The sequence below is a fragment of the Pelecanus crispus genome, chromosome 8 (assembly GCF_030463565.1).
Source record: "Pelecanus crispus isolate bPelCri1 chromosome 8, bPelCri1.pri, whole genome shotgun sequence".
In the NCBI taxonomy this organism is placed as follows: domain Eukaryota; kingdom Metazoa; phylum Chordata; class Aves; order Pelecaniformes; family Pelecanidae; genus Pelecanus; species Pelecanus crispus.
This window is the reverse complement of record NC_134650.1, coordinates 38,375,034-38,396,753: the sequence shown is the minus strand read 5'-3', so window position 1 is coordinate 38,396,753 and position 21,720 is coordinate 38,375,034. Positions and strand designations below refer to the sequence as shown.

Genomic DNA, 21,720 nt, shown 5'->3' with positions numbered 1-21,720 from the left:
TTCACACCCCCCCCCCAAATTTCAAAGACGAGCACATGGATTACACTTGAAAAACCTCAGGAGCTAAAATGTGAAGATCTGCTTTTTGAACAACTAATTGTTGAAGTCGTGCCATGACCTAATTCCAGCAGTGTAGGAGGAATAAAATTTTGACCAAGCTAACATCAAGTGACAGGACTGCCTTCAGCTTTGGGTGGGATTGCAAGAAACAGATATTACGAACATGCACACACAAATTAATACTTTTGTATTGGGTCTGGCTAGGATTGAGACAACTTTCTTAATAGCAGCCCCTGGGGTGGTGTGTTTGGGATTTGTGGCTAAAATTTTTGATAATACACTGGTGTTTTGGCTATTGCTGAGCAGTGCTTGTGCAGTGTCGATGTTAAACATACGGCTATATAGAGTATGTCTATACTCCCTACTCCTCAATGAGTAACTGGGAGAGGACGCAGCTGGAACAGCTGACCTGAACTGGCCAAAGGGATATACCATATTAACATCATGCTCAGCAATAAAACTGGGGTAGGAGAAGGTGGGGGTATTTGTCTACCAAGGTTGCCATTGCTCAGAGACTGGCTGGCTATCAGCCAGCTTGTGGGAGGTGGTGAGTTACTGCCATTGCATCACTTGTTTCTCCCCACCTTTCCTTCACTTATTAAACTTCTATCTCAACCCAAAAGCTCTCTTGATTTTGCTTTTCCTGTTCTCCCCTGTCCTGCTGGGGAAGGCAGGGAGCAAGCAGCTGTGTAGGCACTTAGCTGCTGGCTGGGTCAACCCACCACAACCTCCTCGCTCTTCTTTCAAGTACCTGTCTCTTCTTCCTAACCATTTTGGTTTTTATAAGCTATATTTTCCCCCTGTGGGGGTTATTAAAATTATGTGTTTTAAATCTCATATTGTGTCAATTATTCAGGAACTCTAATTTAAAAATGCAAAACACCCTTCTCATCACAAATGAAGATGCTCCTAAGTATTTAGAAGAGCACCAGTACTACAGGATTCATATACCCAATATCCCATTTTTATCTTTACTGGAGCCACACGAGGGAAGTATTTAACAGCAACTTACACATGAAAAAGCAATACAAAAGGAAACTAAAGACTACCACTTGAAAAGACACCATCTTGGGCATCTACCTCCATTAATGCCATACTGCTGGCCTTCATTAAACTTGTTAACATCTACTGTGAGAAACACTTTAAGTCTTTTTATGAAACTTCCCCTGATGGGCCTGTGCACAGTTGCTTTCATCTTCACGGTACCTGGCATACAGGATAGACCTTCACTCTTCCTGTTTGAGCAGAGTTTTGGACAAGCATCTTCTGTGTCCAGGAGCTTATGAACAACCTCACATGGGGAAAACAAAATACACAGAGGGCCTTTCAGAAGAGAGGACGCATGACGCATAGCCCTAACTTGCTAACAGCGCACCACAGTCCACAGCTCCATTAAGTCACAGGAACACTGGTGGAGATAGTAATGATGAACAATGCCCACCAAACAAACAGTTAAACTGCACATTTATTAAATATAAAATGGCCATGTTCTGAGAATCTACTTTTTGTTAATGTTTGAGTCCCTGGATTGAGGAGGAATCACCTCTTTATGGCAGATTGGCCAGGACTGCTAAGTGTTCTGTCTGCCTTTGCAGGGAGAGCTACTGTGCACTTAAAGTCTTCTGGGTATTTTCATCCGAGTTTCTTATTGCTGCAGGAACACCTTTAAATTCTCTTCCTGTACAAATGGTAGGGTTTTGAGGCCTTGTACTAGAAACTACTTTTGTATTTGCAAATTTCTGGGGTCTCGAGACAACTGCTTTACAGTTAAAGATGCTTGTGAAGAAACAGGATTTGAAAACCAGCTGAAATAAAAGTCATATTTAATAGGCCTTAGGCAGCAGTCCTTTGTGCAGCTGCTTCCACAAGTAAGGCAGAACTGGGTTTAAAATCCTGGTTGTAAATACAGTCAGACCTGAGAAGAGGGACAGACAAAAGGGACCATAAGATTTCTGACCCCATCTGCCACTGCCCTCCTGTCCCCGCCGGTAGTAACCACTGCACCTCTCCTTGGCTAATTAACTTAAGTAAGAGCAACACTCAAGCAGCGCTGCGAGTCAGCAAGAGGGCTGCCTGGGCCCCTGTCTAAAGGAAGGTGATTTTTCTGTTTGTAAAATGCGTGCCTCTCCTCTGGTGAGCTGTCAACTTTAACTGTGCTACAGCTGGTCCTGATTTGTCTATGAATCGTATGGGGATTTACTGACTGATTGGATGTCTTTCCATTCTAGAGACACAGGGCCAATTCTGTTCCCAAATTTATATGCTACACACAACCACTTTGAATGGCTCAGCTCCCCCAAGCCTTGGATTAGAGAAATTCTCTTTTGATCAGCACAGACACAGAGCTCAGGCAGCAGACCTGGTAGCTGGGTGATGCTCACTCGCACAACCTCTCCCCACTGGGTCTCTTAAAATAGTAATCTCCCCCCCCTTAACATTCGTATCACACGTACACCCTCGCCCTGTCTGGAGCTAAGGTGCTCAAGAAGCATTGCCTGGGTTTAAAACAAACTTCGTTGGTTTTAAAGCCAAGAATGAAAATGAAATTTCAGTGTTAAGACCAAAAAAACCCCACCAAAACCCGAAAACATACAATTTGAAAGCATGCAGACACTAAATTAATAGAGAAATTACAATTTGCTTCAGAATTGTAAATCACTATCTTCAAAAACAATTTCCTGAGATGCAGACAAAGCATACCTGAGAGGGACTGGCAAGGGCTTGCAAAGCACTGAGGAAGATACATTTTTCTACTGTTCAGAGTCGTCTCACCACAAAAAGACAATTTCTGAAACACTGCTTTATCATTTTTTACCTTACTTGTACCTAAACACTGGGAGGATAACTGCCAGTAACCCACCACAGCTAAAGGTCCCACCCATTGGAAATTAATTGGCACAGCTCTCTAAATGAGGTAGCTGATTAAATCCCACAAGGCTCCTTTTCACAGCACTGAATAGTAAAAAAACCTGAAATTAGGACTGGGATGGAATATAGCGACATCTGCAGAGCAGCATACTCACAGTGGAAGTCCGAACAGCTCAGTACTTTTTCTGGGGGATGCAAGGGAGCAACGTATCGCTGTTACCAGGCAGAGGGCTCTAGGGTGGAGCAGAAGATTCAACTCATAGCCTTCTGGCATAAAAACAAGTAAAATCAAGTAGTATGTGTGCAATACACAGGTAACAAACAGAGCTCCTCTATTCTGTCACTCTCCTCATTGAACCTGTGTGTGAGTTCAGAGATCACTCCTGTAGGTGTGTTTACACAACACTCAGCAAGATGGTGCCCTGATCCTCATACAGCACAAATAATTATCACATCCCAGCCTCTTAAAAAAAATGTTAGATGATCAATTAAAAAAATTGATCTGGACTAGCCAGAAGACTACATTTCTCTTATGTAGGAACTAATCTACCAACTGCTAGTTTTTGTTCTGAAATTAAACTTTCCATTTTCAAAAAAAAGCTTGCAACTTTCTGTCAGCCCCCTCAAATGCTTGGGCAGGGGGTGAAGGCCACCATAATTCTCACCTGACTTTATCCTGCTTCAGAAATGCACAGTGTTTACTTAAACCTTCATACGCTACAGGAACGACTGGATTCTCCAAGTCCTGACACAGGACAGTAACTTGCTAGGAGAGCCATCATTCAGGAGAGGGACAGAGACCTTCAGGTCTGAATCTTTCAACAGCAACTGATGGCAGAATGCCCAGCACTTTCTACAGTCTCTGCAGGAGGAGGTGCACTGAAGAGAGATGCTGGATTATTTCCTGGTGTAAGCAGTCATTTTGTGTGCTAATTACATGGTGAAAACGATTTTCAAGGTTTTGTAAGACCTATATTTTCGGACGGTCACATCTCAAATGTTTAATCAAACAACAAAGATCTCCTAAATGTGCTAGAAGAAACACACAAAAGGCCACACTAACAGAATGCAACTGTTAAATGCTTTTATTTTGCCAGTCTCTCTAACTTACTTCAAATCAATTTATATGCTGTTCCCAGATATTACTGATTTGCTAAGACACCTTGACCAGGACAAAGTAAACACCGCAGTCTGGAGAAGACATCCCTCTATCCAGACTAGTATATAATAAAGAAAAGGCAATACAGGAGGAGATAATCACTTTTCACACATATTGCGGTTTAGATGTGGAACTCATTGTGACAGAAGTAATTAAATCCAGAATAGCCAAACTGTATTCAAAAACAGTTATGTATGGTTCCGTCTACAAGTATAGGCTACATCCAACTTACAGACCAAATCTTAAAAGCCAAGAGAAGTAGCAGCTTGTTTATATGATCCTTTCCACTGGTATGAAGTTCAGTCTGCCTACAGGAACAGAGTACTTTCTGTGGTATTTTGCAACTTGCTACCCAGTCGCTGCTTCTTAGACAGTCATAAAGCGAACAATATACGTATCAGACTAATGCTGACTGCCCTTCCTCCCCCCGCAACCCATCAAGTGAGAGATTTTAGGAAACAAAAGCAAATACAATTCCAGGCTTAAAAACAGCTATTTATGATTACTACAGTATTTTTATCTACACATCTATAGCAGACTACAAACATTTTACATTTATGACACATTAACAAGCAGACTGTTTGGTTTTGTTCCCAATTTTCATTAAATGCCACAACCTTCCTGTATATGAAAATCTATACATGAAAATTAATAGACAGCAAAACATAAAATAAACCTGTTCTCTGTAGCCATTGCATCTATAATTTTTAATAAGTTATAGAAATGATTCCTTTATATTCCATTATAATTATGAGTATCAACAACTTCCATCCAAACTACTGTTTTGATATAATTCAAGAGGAAAAAAAATATCTGACCAAAAAGCATAAACTGCTTTCAAAAGCTGAAAGGTAACAGTGAGATTCTTTTTACTGTAAGATTCTCGGTACAAAATGATTAAGTGCTATTTTCTGGAGTATGTGCAAAATATACATCCTTGGCTTCTACAACCCACAATGAAATCAGAATTAAGAACAAACTGAAGATTACTGAACCTCAAGTTTATAGAACTATTTCCAAAGAAATAGTTCTTTTGGTCTCTTACAGAAGAAAAAACTTTGAAAGTTTAATAAAATTTTTCAACAATTACTATATCCCCCTACAAATAAGCTTCAGTAAGTAAGATGATTACTTAACACACAAAAACTTGTTTCTAAGCTAGAATTCTAAAGTTTAAGCTTTACAACAGAACAATAGAACGGCAATACTGAGTTCACAAGCTTTAGTATACTAATATAGTACTTCACTAGGAAATGCTCTCTCAGTGCACTGTTCGTTATTAAGTTGTACTTATTTGGGAAAAAAGTATCCCACCAGAGGGAAGTAACAAGAAATGAACTGCATTTCCTGCCTTGGAAAACAGTGCAGTCATTTCAACTACAATGATTTTTAGGCATACCACAAAACCAGCTACCACAAAACTACAAAGTAGAAGCCGTGAAGTGATCTCCAAAAGTAATACCATCAGTTATTGTTCAAAATCAGGTGGAACATGGAAAAGCCAAGTAACTGAAGATTTATATCCTCCAACAAGTTACAGACAAATGTCTGTAATAAGTGATCAAAGTACTAACTGTAGTCTTGGACATTAGTCATTTTTAGGAGCATTCACTAAAAAGCTATAACAGATGCTCAACTACATTAATATAAGCATGTTTTAACACAGTTAACCTTGCTTGCTCCAATTAAACCAACCAAAACTATTATGGAAAAAAAAAATATACACCATACTTCAGGAATCATTCCCCTCAAATTAAATAGAAAAAGTAATGTGAAAACAGGCAGAACTGCTGCATTAAAACACAACACTCAGAGGGTAAAGCAGAAATTAAGAGCAACTCAACACTTCAGCTACAAGGGCAAGAATGAAACCTCCACTATGTTTCTCTACTCTCCAAATACCTGTAAGTCACAATAAACTGATCAAAATATAAACCCAAAGAACCATCTGTATTTTTATTAAAAAAAGTACAATCAAAGAATCAAAAATAGTTAAGAAATCACTTAATTTAGGTTTTTTGTAACCAGTTGAAAGGAACAAATACAGTTCTGTGCACCCTGTATTTTCACTAGTCCTCAACTCAGCCATGGTAGGGCCAGTGGTTCCATGAACACTAGGGAGAAATAAACCCTTTTAAAAACCTCGCTTAAAAAAAAAAAAAAAGAAAAAAAAAAAGAGAGCTATTCTGCAATCACTTATGAAAAATGTTGGTTTTTTTGCCACTGAATTCAGTGGGACTATCCTAATGCATTGTTATCTTCAGAACTATGCTATATTGTGATTTCATGTAAAGAAGAAACTTACTGCATTCAATGAAACTGGACTGGTGTAGGTAGGATTAGAGTAAGACCCCTATTTCAACCTGACAAGACCTATTTAACAAAACTACTTTAATTTGATGCACTTCATTTGCTTCCTCTAATAATAAAAGAGGACATCCCACCTCTTGTATGGAACTGTTTCTTTCAAATCACAAAAATAGGGTTCGGGGGGGGGGGGGGGGGGAAGAAACCAGTTACTTATAGGAAGCAGCAGTGAAGTGGGAAATGGGAGAAATAGCCATATTTTAGCTGAACCGAACTGCCACAGTAAAGCTGATGGAGAACGTAAAAACATGAAAAGGAATTGGCTTATATACTGCTCATGACTTGTTTCTGAACATTTCATAGCAGTTAAGTCCAACATTCTACAAAACACAATTCAAAAGAAAAACCCATTATATTTAGAAATATTGAATATACTCAAAATTGCCCCCAAATCAGAATTCATAAACATATTTTTTAAAATACAACAACCACAGACATCTATAAATGGTGTTGCATATTATACGGATTTAGTATTTGGTCCCGGTTTTCTTCATACTTTTCTATCATTTTCTGCATGTCATGGTCAGCTCCAATTACCTTGGAAAGAAGAAGATGAACATTAGAAATAGCAATACCATAAAACATGTTTGCTTTTGAGCAAAATAGAACAGGACTACCACTGAAGCCAAACCAATATACTCCTAGAGATCTGTCCAGTTACCTTTCTGTCCAGAATTTGGCATGCATTGAAAAGCTACATGTCTGATCCTGCAAACAATCACAGCGAACAGCCCCTCAAATTCCACCAGAGATGGAAGAGCAGACTTTTATGCTATACGCTCTGGATAGCTGTAAACATTTCTCCGAGATCTTCCTTCTCCAAAGTTTATTAGAAAAGCAGATTTGTTTACTTTTACCACTAAACAACACTCTTAGTATTTGGAGAATACAATCCTCCATATGCTTCATTGGTTATAACTAAATACTCACAAGCACTGGGCAGGAAACTTTGAATAGTGTATGTTTAACAAGCCAGTCTTCATAGAGCTGATGAATAGCTTCTAAATATTCCTAGAAAAGAGGCATTCAAATAACACATATGCCCAGGGATGAAACACACATTGCAGTTTTTATACTTTTGCTAAGTAAAGAGCTACATATAAAAGCCAGCATCAGATATTTCCACTAACAAAAATAAAAAGCATCAGAACATTTCTGAGAAAAATTAATTCCCAGTATAAGGTTTTACTCCATTAGGAACCTCAAAGACACAGAGCTTACAGGAACACAGGGCTCTCAGCTCCTTTTAAGATCAAGAACCACATTTCTCTCCCACAGGTATAATCTGGCTCAAGATTTTACAGAGAAAAATACAACAAGGAGAAGTAAGCAAGACTGCAAAGAATATGTATTGAAGGCACTTTCTGTGTCAATACATTTTCCTAAAATTCCCAGTTCACTTTCTCCTAACTCTGACTCAATCTCCTCTAAAAGCATCTCTGCCTGTCATCAACTATTAGTTGGTTTTTTGTTTTTTTTTTTTTCCCCACGGAGACCACTTAACATTTTTCATTCATAATTGCTCCCCCCCACCCCTCAATAGAGCTGTGAAGTAACACAAAATCACTTCAAATCCATTACAGCAAGGATTTCTTTTCCAAGGCAAAATTTCACATGACCCAAAATACAGCTCTTTGCATGTATCTTCAACTGACAATTGCTTCTACTGAACCACCCAACACTAGAGATACGTTTGTAGTATACAGTATGTCTTCTGTAACTACATTTATTTCTGGTTAGGCTTTCCTTAGGAGAAAACTTGTTTAATGAAGGGCCATTCTGTAACTGTGACACAGAAAGTGATCGTTCAATTACCACAGTTTATTTTTAAGCAGATTCCCAGGCTAACAATTTTCAACAAGTTGCTTGTTTTCAGACACAAGCAGAGACACTTTTCATGCATAAACATCCTGGCAATAGCAGACAACAGAAAGTGCCCACATTAACCTTCAGCACCTGCATGCACTCGTATTTGTGCTTCAACTGGCCGCCTTTATGCTGTTTAATGATACAAAAGCAATTGCCTCTTTACATCTTAGAGAAGATTAACAGTTGATTAATACTCCACCTAAACAGTCAGCTATAGTACACTGATTACTAAACCGTAACACTTGGGAAAGTCAGTGTGCACGACAGATCATTTTTATAAAATAAAATTAAATACTGAAATTTTAGTTTGCAATGGAAACAGCTGCACCATATTTTGGCAATACACTCAGGATATGATTTTAATATTTAGACTGGAATCATTATGTTTTTAAAGCACATTGTAACCACATATATTGAAAGAACTCCTTACCAGAGGAATGATCTTTTCCTCTTCTCTGCATCTTCTCTTCAACCTCTCATAACAAACTTCAGGAGATGTCTGCAAATAAACTGCCATAACAAAAATTACCATAGTTATGTTCAAGGATCAGCTTTAAAAGCAAAGAATAAACTTACTTCACAAACTATAGAAGGAAAGAATCCTGACTTGGGTACCAACACCGAACCTCCCCTTCGGCATTACTGTTAATCAATCCATGAACCATCCACAAATTCATGCTGCCTGATGCTACACATTGCAACCACTACTACACTGAATAATGTGATTATTTATGGCCCAAGAAACAAATATTATTTCTTCCTCCCAGTAAGGAAACCCACCCACAAACATGCCCCTCCAGATCCCATCAAAATTTTACCTATCAAATCGACCGAAACATCAGTGTTGTTCTGGATCCAGTCAAACCATTCAGTTAGGACAACATAATCCACTTCTGGCATTTTTCCGCTGAATAAACATAAAAGTCATCACTCACTGAACAGCATGCACAAATAAAATAAATTCTAAACTTGTATTTTTTTCACCTGACTAAAATTACTCCAGATTTACTCCAGCATGTGAAATGAAAACAAGACCAATGTCATGCCCACCCAAATTGAAGGCCTCATAAAGCATTGTTTATACAATAGAAAGACCAAATCTTTTACTTTTTAAAAAAAAAAGTACTTACTAACACAAAGTTTCTATTCAGTTACAAACATTAATTATTTTTGCCACTACAGTTAAGAAATAATTACTCGGTGACGAAGAAAAACATTACCACATTGACGTTTATACAGTAAAACCAAATTAGTGTCAATGATATTTATTGTTCAAGTTCTTTATATCAGGATCATTTCAAATATATCTGAACTACTGCAGTCCATGTCACCAGAAAGGCTTGATTTACTAAGCAGCACTGACAATTCATTACAGAAGCCATAGTAAAGAGCAATGAAAAAATAATGACACCGTGTAAATAAAATTTACTCCCACTGTAAGAAATATTTGCGGAAAGAGTACTGAAATATTCAACACACTTAATTTGAACTCTGTATTCAGAGGGCACAGACAATACTGGAGACAACTGTCCCAAAGTTATCTCAGTAAGAATAATAAAATACCAACCAACTCATGAAAAAGGGAGTCTGTGGAGGACATACTAAGAATCACATACTATGTTTTTACTAGTATCGGAATTTTCACGTATTACCATATTCCTAAATAATCAAATATTACTAGTTCTACATCATTCAGTCTTCAAAACTGATGATAGAAACACAAACTCCACACCTCTTTCCTAAATGCCTCTGCAATAGAAATATAAAGAAGAGATAGGATTGAGAGGCTCCTGTCCTCTCCAGCTGAATGATTAAGACCAGCTGCAATATTTTCAATAGCGCTGAAGAAAAAGATTCCACAGATTTCTAAACCATTCTCCTGGCAACATGCTTTGATCACTGGCAAAACTGAGTAAAGATAATCCAGAAAGATATTTCCACTTAAGTATGCAAGAAAGCAAAACCTGTATTCATACCATGTCCCTTCTTTATCTGCCATCCAGCTGAATATCTTGCCTACCAAAGCACCCAAGGAGTGGGATAACACAATTCACTGCTATTCTTCTAATAAGCATATACGTTTCTGGGTCACCCAAGGAGTGGGATAACACAATTCACTGCTATTCTTCTAATAAGCGTATACGTTTCTGGGTAGCAGCCATATACATAAGCCAAATACCGATTCTGCTACTTTTCTCCAAGATATATGGGGGAAACAGGAAGGTCAAAAGGAATTAGAAGAAAAAGCCCCACTATTCTTACCCTAAAAGGCAGAAATATCCAGGTCAATTCTGCATTGACCTGCCCTGCAGACAACATGCCTTTGCCTTCCCTGCGTCAGTGGAGTCCCCTGGATAATCCTGTGAGGATTCTGGATCAGGCTCAAGATCCATAAAGACACGGGTAATGTAAAAGGCACAAAAGGGTATTTTAATTTCCAAAGTTTACTGACATTTGACTCCTGCCTAGTAAATTTTTACTGCCAAAGAATGGAACGAGCTTTATATCATAAATATTAATTCAAATGGGACAAAATGAATTGCTAGTGCTTACCCTATAACATTTCATGCATACTCACGTGCACACATTTAAAATTCTTCTACAGTTTTACACCTGACACGAGCGTGTCTTTCAGTGCTAAACTCAGACGTGCAATCGCAGTAAGAACTTGGACACTCATGCATATCTCTGCATGCGGAGAAGCTCAGCAATTGCTCACAATTTAAGCCTTCCATTCTCTCTCTGGGAAAAAGCCTGCAAAGCCAAAACACAAATACTGAGTGACATCGGATCAAAGAAGAGCTGGTATTCCTGATATTCCCACAGCTCTTCATCCCTTGCTTAAACTAATTGTTCTCCTAAAGGAGAAGAGCCTGTGTAGACTAGAGATAACAAGGGATTCTTCTCCATCTTTAAGACTGGGACCCTAAGCAATACTTTCTCTTACAGAAAAGAAAGCAGAAAATAACCTCTGCTCTTTGCAGTATGCTTACCCTATTCAGTCCGAGTCTTATTTGAATAAAAAAGTTCTATTTAATTTTTACATACTTTTAATGAGAAAATGCCTTCCATACAGCTATTTAACAATCCCTTTGCTGAAAATACCTGTTGAATAGCTTGAGCCTGAGGGGGGGCTTTGGTAACATTTTCAGCAAAATTTAAAAATATGTCAGGTCAGTTGTGTTTTCCAGACCTTCCATCAGACAGGCATAATTCAACTTCTACAATGGGCAACTTCTCCTGTGTTCTCTGTATGGTTTTTGCATGTTGACTAACCTACACAAGAATTAGGATCGCTCCCCCACAGAGACAGGAGATTCCTGCTAGGAAATAGTAACAAGGAAAGAAAAAGACTCTGGAGGATACAAAGGAATTTTCCTTTGCAAAGTCTGCTTAGTTACAGCATGATTTTTAACATTTTCATGCAGCAGTTGGCCAAGAAAACAATCGTTTTACGTTATAAGGCCTTTCCCCTGCCACAGGGCACTATTATCCTTCTACATAAAAGTATGAAGTGTCAAGTTTATATTTTCTCTTTGTTCCTCTGATGGCTAAGACACCATCTTCTGATTTTTAGCCCTTAATGTATCCACAGCCTTTTTGTATCTAATTATTCTTTTGTTATTATAGTCTTGCAATTTCAACAACTCCCATTTTTCATGTTTGCACCCAGCGTGCCCACAGGTGACAAGTGTATTCTCCCAACTTTTCTATAAAAATGTCAAGCTGTTTTTGTCTCTTTAAACAGGGTTTCCATGTTTTTGATCATGCTAGTATCTCAGCTTCACACCCGTTTTAGTTTTAGTTCACAGATCATGAACGAGCAGTTACAAGTGTAAAAAGCGATGTTAAAAAGCTCTCATAAAAGCTGTGTACAAAAGCAGCAGTATTTCAATCTCCCTCCTGGAAGCCCTTTGCAGATACTACCAAGAGTCACATTTACTCTTCTCCGGGCTACACAACACTAGCGTTATTTTGTGATCAATTTTTATTTATAAGTATATAAAGTTTATCTATTTCTGCTTTTTGACTTACAATCTTTCATCTTATAGTTGAAATTTCTGTTGTCAGTTCAATTGAATGATAGAATTTATTAGCATACTCTCACCCTTTGTACCAAAGCCTCAATCCAAAGGCTGATCCAACATGAGTAACTCCCTTCCAGCCTGGTACGTCCCCTTTCAAGATCTCCCTTCAGTGGGATTTCCTATCACATTACACCACCAGCTTCTGCGCTATGAATAATCAATCATGAAAGCCCCCCCCAAACCTCCTTGATAAATATATAACTTCAGTTCAGACTGATGAGAATGCCTTTGGGGGGGCGGGGGGCAACAGAGTATGGAATTTACAAAACACAATTACTAGATTAGTCTAACAGGATGCGTAGTTGGCCACTGACTTTATATTTTTGTCCAAAGCTTTAATTATTCTTTCCTTCATCACTTGTTCTGAAGTTGTGCTAAATACTGAGGCAGATGAACAAACCTGCAGTTAGTAAGATGACTTTCCCTAGCCCTAATATTGGCTCTACAGTAGTTGTTTTAAGTCACAAGGGTACTACCTCTATGTTACAATACTTTCTCCTATCGTGAGATTTCACATGCTTTCAGAAGTCTGCAATGGACTTCCTTTCTACTGTAGTTGTGGTTACTACTACTTCCACACGCCCACTATCATCCTGCCATTTCTTATATGCAGTTTTCTCTCCTGTACACAGAAGTATTAGTTTTTGAGACAAGTCTACATATCTTTAAAGAACTATGACACATAAGGATAGGGCAGTGATCAAACACATGGAGTAAAGCCACAGAACTGCTTGCCATAGGACGTCCTGGAAACTAAAAGTTTACACAAGCTTAGGGGGCAACTGGACAGATTCATGGAAAAGAAATGCCCTGTGGGTTACTAAATACAAAGAAACCACTGCTGAACAAGGAAGTCCCAAAACTGTAAGTTACTGGATATACTCAGAAATTATCATAAATGCTTACCCTGTTCTTACGCTCTTTTCAAGTACTTCTGGCCCACCACTGGAGACAGGGTATGAGGGAGGACAGATTTACTTTTTTTTTTTTTAATGTGACTCAAAAATGGCTGTTTTCATGTAGCCCAAATTTTTCCTTGTTTTACTTATAATCTTTTTACACACCCTTATATCATATTTTGGTTTGGTATTGGTAGCGTCAGCTGGCTTCTAGCTTGCTGTAGCAAAACAAAGCAAATGCCTCCTGTCCCAACATTAAAAAGCGCTGAAGCCACCAAACATTTCAGATGCCCTTAAAAATATTATTACAAAATTAACACATAGAGTTGACACAAGCACATTTAGCCTCATAGCAACAAAGTTCTCCGTCTTTGCGACAAAAGCACTTTGTCGACAATGAAAAAAAAAGTCAGTAATTAAAAATGAGAAAGACATTCCAGTACATTTCCACGGCATACAGACTGGGATAATGTCTTTTTCTGTTTGCCTCGCATCTTACTGTGTGTGTCTCAACTTTCAAAAAGCAGTTCCCGTAACAGACTAGGAGCTTATGTAGCATAGATGCCATCTTGTGGCCTGCAGCCATTCTCCCTGCAGACAGGGGCAAGAAACTGGTTTTGTCCCATAAGACCACCATTAAAACAATAATCTGTTACATTCACTTCTCAATATAACGTCAGCATTCTCAACAAAAAAAACCAAAGTGCTGATTGTTGCACTACTTGAGTTAGTATGTGATGGATGAGTTATACACTGGCCAGGTAATAAATGTTTTTTCTCTATCAGGCCACAATCTTATCCCCCAGAACAAAATAACCGGGGTTAGGCCCAATTGCTCTACCTCTGGCCCAAGCACACCTGGGGGTGGGGGCCCAATTCAGAAAGTGACATTGAGACAAGCGGCTCTTTTTCTTTCTTTACTCACTAGCCTACCAAGGTTTTCAGGCTATTTTGATCCTATGAATCCCGATTCTGAGCAATAATAGCACGAGGGCTGGAACACTTGTCACCCGAGTTCCTGCTTGCAACAAATGCCAATCCTGGATGTTAGGTTGGATAACGCTATCTAGTTCTCTCCCTCCTACAGTGTTATTCTTTATACCTTCATGGTTTTTGGCCTGTTCAGTATGCGTTTGCTTTGATTTAAGCAAGACTTTTGTATTCAGCTGGAGAGCAGATAACTTCAATAAATGGTGTTCTAAATAGTAACATGTTCTAAATACCCAAGATCACTTCTGAAGAAGGCTCTCGTCTGGCCCATGTCCTACAGGTTTTATTCTAACAGTGGGCACCACGTCCCGTACAAAACACACTGCTACTCCAAAAAAGAGCTGACAGATTTCACAGACCACTTAGATGCAAATTACCAAAGAAATCCTCAGTTGATTCTATTTTTTTAAATCTAATTAAGCCAAGAAAGTAAAGTAGAAAACCATATACCCTACCTTCGATACAAATTTTCTACAAAAATGTATTTTGCACTGTGAATTGATCGCTCCATCATTCTTACGGGGGAAATCTACAAAGTAAAACTTGACAGTTACTGACTGGTTTACATTTTTCAGCATGTTTGTTTCTTTTCAAGCTCATATTGCACATCATGTCCTTTACATTATGAAAAACATAATATTTTCAGTTCTTCCAGACCTTGTGAGAAAAAAAATGTACGGGGAGGGTGGGAACCACAAAAACAAGTATTCTTAATCTTACTTATGGTCACTGCATTATTAAACACCTACATAACTAATTTGTTATTCATATGCAAGTTTCAAAGGTAACTGCAGAAGCATTCAACTAAGCAGCTGAAGTTAACTAGGGGGACAAAAAAGCAGCAATCCATTTAGGATTTGCAGAGCAACAGGAGCTATTGCTACCTGAATTGCTGCCACCTTCAGGTGTGTTACTGTGTCAACAGCACAGGCCCAACATCAGAAAAACTGTAACAAGAAAACAGAAATTTTTAAAGAAATAATTAAAACTGACGAAGTACTGCCGCTTTAGCCAGTCTTGCATGTGTTCGAACAGTGCTTCAGTTTGGAGAAGAGAGATTCTCTGAAACTGTCTGGCCCCTGCAGAGCAAAGCAACCCGGGCAGGGCTCTTTCCAACCAGGCATTCTGCACATTAATGACCACGGAAGCAGCAATTGCTCCAGCAATGCTCAAATGGCAAATGACAGCAAAGCACAGATTAAAACACAAGGCGATCCTCAGGAATTTTTGAATGAACGTTTTCTGGAACAGAATGAGATTTCTATTATCTTGAAAAAACACCTCTTCCAAAAAGCAAATGGTTGTATGTGTGGTATCACTATCACATGTGGTACTTCTGAAAGCTTGCCCTGACACAAACTCAGAAAATATAATACAAGAACAATCATTAAGATATAAGTGTGCCACCTAAGATCAGATCTTGTAATCAGGGAATGGAAAATTTAGCACAGAATGAAACAAAAGGTGTTTGAAGGAAAGGGAAATGAACAGACCTTCGTAAAAAGGTAGAGTGTGTGCATCAATACAGAAAAAGAAAAAATTACAAGAAAAAAAGGATGCAAACCATCTGAAAAAAAAGCAATAGAAAATTTTAGTGGAAGTCAGATAAACACAAGAAGCAATGGCTAAATTTGTGCTAGACAGCATGGAGCAGTAGAATGAATACTAAACACTGTCTTTAAGACTACCTAATGTTTGCCAAAGATTTGAAATAGCTAAATTTATACAGAAACCGATTACAGACAAGTCACTGATGTGTGATGATGAAGAGATTTGTTCAAGTCTAGCTCACAAGGGTGGTGCAAAAAAAGCAGTCTTAGTTTGGGGAAGTAATGGTGCAAAAAAAGCAGTCTTAGTTTGGGGAAGTAATGGTGCAAAAAAAGCAGTCTTAGTTTGGGGAAGTAAAAGTTCTGAGCGGGTAGGAGGCAGATGTTTCACCCCTAGACCACATGTTGAGCATATCAACAGTGTCTTTGCACCACAAAAATTCATACTCTCTGCAGGAACAAAGAATGAACGCAAACAGCATCTTAACATTTGGATACAAGGTTAAAAATATAAATTTATTACTTGAAACTGCATCTAACTTTTATAAATTAAAAGAAACTTTTTACCATTGGTCTGGTATGCTGCTCCAACATGGTAAGCTGTATGTAAGTCTGTAACGTTATCCCCCATCTTGATGCATCTTGGTACATTAAGCCCTGGCGTTAGAGATGGAAGCGAGACAGGCATACATTTTGGTTAGGTCAAACAGCAAAAAAGTGAAGTCGGGTATTTAGTAAGTTTTTGTACTACAACAGAATTACTAAAAGAAGTGCACTAAAACAGCTGACAGACAGCAGGTGTGACAAGAATTAAGTGATCATTTGCTCTCCACAATGCAGACGTAAGAATTACAGTCCGGGACCTTAGAGACACTAAGTAGCACACTTGGAATGCTTGCTGAAGTCAAGAGGAATTAGTTACTCTGCACCCAGAACAGTCAGGACCAAGGCCTAGCTCATATGAGACAGTTCAAATACGTTTAATAATTAAATGAAGTATCTGCTACTCTATTTTTGTGCACTGACAGACTCTCAGTATATCCATCCAGAAATGCAAATATGGTTCCAGTAAGTATGTTCTGGGCCTCAGAAAAGGTGTGTTTTAACACAGACAACTGTTCTTCCCAAAGGATCCTGAAAGAAATTCTCAGATCTTCCACTCTTTCTGATTGCTGCAATTCCACACGCACATACACTTACAAGCAACAGTCTATCCTGCAAAGCAGAGAAAAGATCTGACTCAAAATAAGACATCATTCAGTGTCTATTTGCTGACGTGACAAGCTTCAAGTCAGCAGCATGGCTTCAGTCCACAGATTTGACCTCTTTTCTCCTTGTCTGAGATCAGAATGAGGAAGTGTCTGAAGTGCACAGACTGCTGGGATGATGTGCGACACGGTCAAGCATGCCCCATCCCTTTAGTAATAATAAGAAAGTAAAGCATCAGCAACTTCCAATAGGGAGAATTTACTTTTCCAGAGGACCTATGCTAGCAGTAATTGCATCAAATACGTGTTTGGGCGCATGTGGTTTGGGGTGTATCCACACCGCTGTGTTGACAGCAAATTCCACATGAGCTTGAGCACAGATACCCATCTCAGCCAGCAATGAGATTTTTGCAATGGAGGTGATCATACAAGCAAGGAAGGCTGACATGAGAAACCACTTCAACCATCCCAGCAAAAGGGTATCTGCAGGTGTAGTCAGAGCCCTGACTGCTGTCTCCGAGCACAGCTGTGACAGAGGGACACACTTGTGGGGAACGGTTCCAAGAAACGATGACTACCCAAAAAGACAGAAGCTCTCAACACCTCACAGGACTGAATTTTCCTTACCTTCAGCAGTCAAACAATATTAACTGATCAGATCCACCCCTCACTTTCCGAGTGATGTTCTTCCCTTCTTTGAAATAGGCATAAGTAGATTCAGAAACAACGGTCACACTCATAGCTTACCTTTCCGTGAATTTGTTTAGCTCATACCTAATAAAAGACCCGGTCCTTGCCAAAACCACATTTTATATGCAATGTTTCTATTATATAGAATCATAGAATCATAGAATCATCTAGGTTGGAAAAGACCTTTAAGATCATCCAGTCCAACCATTAAACCATATGCCTGTCTTAATCACAGTAAAAGATCTTTTGCCTCATGGAGCTTTATTTTTTGCTGTATGAGATTATGACCACACCTTTCGTAAGTTTTGCTGATTGGTAAGTTCTCATGCACGTCTCTAAAAGAACAGTAATTGTAACTGTAGAAATAATTTCTGCCACTTACCAGGATATTATGACCACGAACATTCCTCCACTTAGACACCGGTTCTGTCAAAACCTTGTTAAAAAGAATTACTCCATGTTAAACATGTATTAGATTCAAAATACCTAATTTCACCCTACAAGTCTACAACTATTTTTAATGAATACTCATTCAGTAAGTCAGAGTATTCAGAACTTGTATTGGAAAGCTCATTCCTCTTCAAAAACCAGCACTGAATCCTGTAATACAAATGGTAATAATGAACACTGTTTACAAAATTGAGAAATACCATTATACAACATCTTTTTAGCATTTTGAAAGCGCCAAAATAAAACACCTGATTGATTACCTAACAAGCTGGATATAATTTCAGTTTGTCAAGTCAAACTCAGTACCATGTAAGGGAAAGAATGGCTTACCTGAGTACTGATTGCATTTCAGTGACCTGCTCATTCCCTCACAAATTAATTTCTCAGAGAGTAACACTTGTCAGCAACAGAAAAGAAGATCAGACTGCTATCATATTACTCTTCATTTTATTTTTGTGATCTAACAAACCAAATGTATTCAAAACTCTTACAAAATTAATCAGAAAAGCTTCTACCCTGAATACGTAAAATCACAAAAGACTTAACTGATTCAAACGGTCTAAAACTCCGCCAATACTGTACAGCCAGGCCTAAGAGAATCTGATAAGCCTGGGAAGTTAACTAACAAAAAACGTTGCACTATACACAAAGTTTGCTATCCTTTGGGTACATAGCTATTTACTCCGTAAGGATCATTCCTGTTAAATTACCAAGTAACATTTGGCAACCCTGCATTTCTATGAGGAATCTAAGACTTATTAGCAAATGTGTTCCCAGGTCTGCCGGGAAAAGTGTTAATATCTGATGTACACAAAACCAGTTGCTCACTAAGGTTTGATCTTGATTTTGTTTAAAATACAGGAAGCCTGCCCTTCCCCTAATCTTGTTCTAAGCACTATGAAATCAAATACCATACCAGTCTAAGAAATGTCCAGAAACAATTCTAACAGATTATTCATTTTTTAAAAAAGCCATCCATTTACTGGGATCTCAGTTACATGACATCCGTATTTTTACATCATTACTTCTTCGTCTTTACTTTGCTTATTACAAGATACATCTAAGATTTAAGTAACGTGAAATAGCAAACAAGCATACCCAAACATGCCTAACCCATGTGGGTTGCTGTTACTTTACAGAGGTACAAATTTTAATCCATGGGTTTTACTGGTATTTTGGCATCATGTTACATACGATCTAAACTTCTCTTCTACAATTTGACCATAAATAGTTGGGGGAGGTAGGGGACACACCAGTAAGTGCACTGGCTCACAACTGGCTGCTCCTTTCTCATTAGCCTGAGAAAGGACAGTACTTCTAAGTTAACTGTCAATTCTGTCAAGACAAGCAACTGCTTAATGATGTAAATAAAGACAGAGAAATGTACATCCAGTACCTCAATGCTGGTAGTTTGTGCAAAATAATCCAGGCATGTTGTTTTTCCACTTGCAATGTTCCCCTCGATACATATCTGTTGAAAAGCAGTATCACCTTTAAAAACCGTGCTATCGTGTAGTAGTAAAAAGCATATACAAAAAAATACTCTTTCCATATCAAGCGTATTATTTCCTCATAATGTAAATAGATTAATTACAGGAAGACATTGGGGATGGGTTTGGATTTTGTGACTGCCCACAGACCACCACTTTTTCTCTCCCTGCCACAGATATACCCTCTCTTTACCAGGCAAGGGGCAGCCTTACTTGCTGGCACCCCTGTAGCCAGCTGCCTGCCCGTGCTTCCACAGCCCAACCCCTTCCCACGGCCCCGGGAGCCTCAGAGGGTCACTGGGCTGCTGCTCCTCCGCGCTGCTGGCCACAACTCACCTCTGAGACTCCAACTTAACTTTCAACTTAAAACAAATGCCAACTGAAATAAGAATTTCCGTACCCATGAGACAGATAGCTTAAACCTTAAGATGTATTAGATTTTTATTTTCAGAAACCTGCACAATTAAAATAAACTAAGAGAATTTTGTTTCAGCTGTCTTAAAATAACTTAAAGTAATTAGATTCCCAAATACAAAAGCAAGAAATCTCATGGGCAGGGTTGCATAGGGCAACTGCAACACTACACACGCAACACTGACCCCAAACTGACGCCTGTCCCTACACAATACCACGCATCTGCGCAAATTCCCCCCGACCTTACTGCAATTTACAGAGCTAGATCGGTGTAGGCTTGCACCAAGAAAGACCCAGTAACGGACCCCCGACCTGGGCACCACTCAGTGAAACGGCCACATCCAATGGTTGCCAATATACATACGCTCAAATTATAACAAAGAGGCTGCATGTTTTACATAATTTTCTGAACAAAACGCAAATACTTACAACTGTCTTTCTATCATCTTTTATCAGATGTTTATCTAGAATGGAAATAAACAGGAGTTACAACCAAGGAGGAGGTCTTCAAAACTTACAGTTATGCTGAGCCTCTTAATGTGAGCCCCTCCATGAAGTTTTTAGGTTCTCTATTGCTTAATTCGAGTATTTGCTAAACTACCAATCTTTAAGGTTTTAGGTAATCATGGGGTCATGCAACAGACACGCTGTGGCACACACCGACACAGTTTTAGCTGAAGTTCTCCATTGTCCTTGACATTACGAAGAGTCAAATGGTGAACGCCTACACTCTTTCAGCAGATTTTTGTAACGCTTACTGCTCCTCAGTTTGTTTCCATTGGGGAAAAAATGAATTTTGGAAAGGCCAGCCATGGTGCGATGTCCACTGACTTCACAGTCCTAGCTGCAAAGCTGGGTAAGGACGAAGATTTTAGGACACCTCCAACACAAGCAATTTAGATGCCTTACATCTCAAACCTGCCTACGCAAAACTTCCGCAAGCAATGCTAGGATTACTAGACCCTTAACAAAACCACACGCACACCAAAAAAAAACCCAACCCAAAGGCAGTTTCGGTACCCCAGCGCTGGCAGTGAGGGACCGCACAGCTTATCAGGGCCGCGATGTGCAAGAAACGGCAAGCAGCGGGTTTGCTCAGTCCGAAGAGAGCAAGGGAGCCCCGTGAGGAGGCTGGGCGGCTCCTCACGCCACTGCAATCACCGGTGCGGAGTTCTGAAAAGAACTGAGCGACGCTCCCGGCTTCCCCCCGCCGCCGCCGCCGCCGCATCCCGTTTCTCCTGCGGGCAGCGACGGACCGGGACCGCGCACGGCGGGCGGCTGCCACAGCCCGGCCGCCGCTCCCGCACGTCCCTTCCCAGCGGGTTCCCCGCCGCGGCGCCGGCCCCGGGCTGCCGCTGCCCAGGCACCCCGACACGGACGCCCCCGCCGCCCCGCGCCCCCCAACTTACAGCCGCCAGCGCCGCTCGGCCCGGGCCGGGAGCGCAGCGCCAGGCCGCCCGCCGAGGAGCCCGCGGCCGCCCCGCCCGCGCAGGCGACCCCCGGCGCCCCGCTCCCCGGGCCCCGCCGGCCCCGGGCCCTGCGCAGCGCCGCGGGCCGCGCCCAGGCCGCGCCCAGCCGCCACATGGCCCATCGCCGCCGGGCCCCGCCCCGGCCCGCCCGG

General features: G+C 40.0%; 2 protein-coding genes across 3 annotated transcripts in view; both read right to left on the bottom strand.

Annotated features, from left to right (window-relative positions):
* DYNC1LI2 (dynein cytoplasmic 1 light intermediate chain 2) overlaps window positions 1–21,720 on the bottom strand; it is a 204,972-nt gene that overhangs the window by 76,824 nt on the left and 106,428 nt on the right. The gene's annotated exons all lie outside the window — the stretch shown is intronic.
* On the bottom strand, window positions 6,249–21,683 carry TK2 (thymidine kinase 2). 2 transcript variants are annotated; one of them, XM_075714907.1, is made up of 10 exons: window positions 21,509–21,683; window positions 20,529–20,563; window positions 19,592–19,666; window positions 18,128–18,181; window positions 16,415–16,504; window positions 14,756–14,829; window positions 9,142–9,230; window positions 8,754–8,833; window positions 7,385–7,465; window positions 6,249–6,991 (listed from the first exon to the last, which is right to left on the bottom strand). In XM_075714907.1, exons 1-10 carry the CDS (start codon window positions 21,681–21,683, stop codon window positions 6,893–6,895), a joined length of 852 nt encoding a protein of 283 aa, XP_075571022.1. In that variant the 3' UTR covers window positions 6,249–6,892. The 2 variants fall into 2 exon arrangements, with proteins under 2 accessions (XP_075571022.1, XP_075571023.1); XM_075714908.1 differs by lacking the exons at window positions 18,128–18,181; window positions 19,592–19,666; window positions 20,529–20,563; window positions 21,509–21,683 and adding an exon at window positions 17,048–17,052.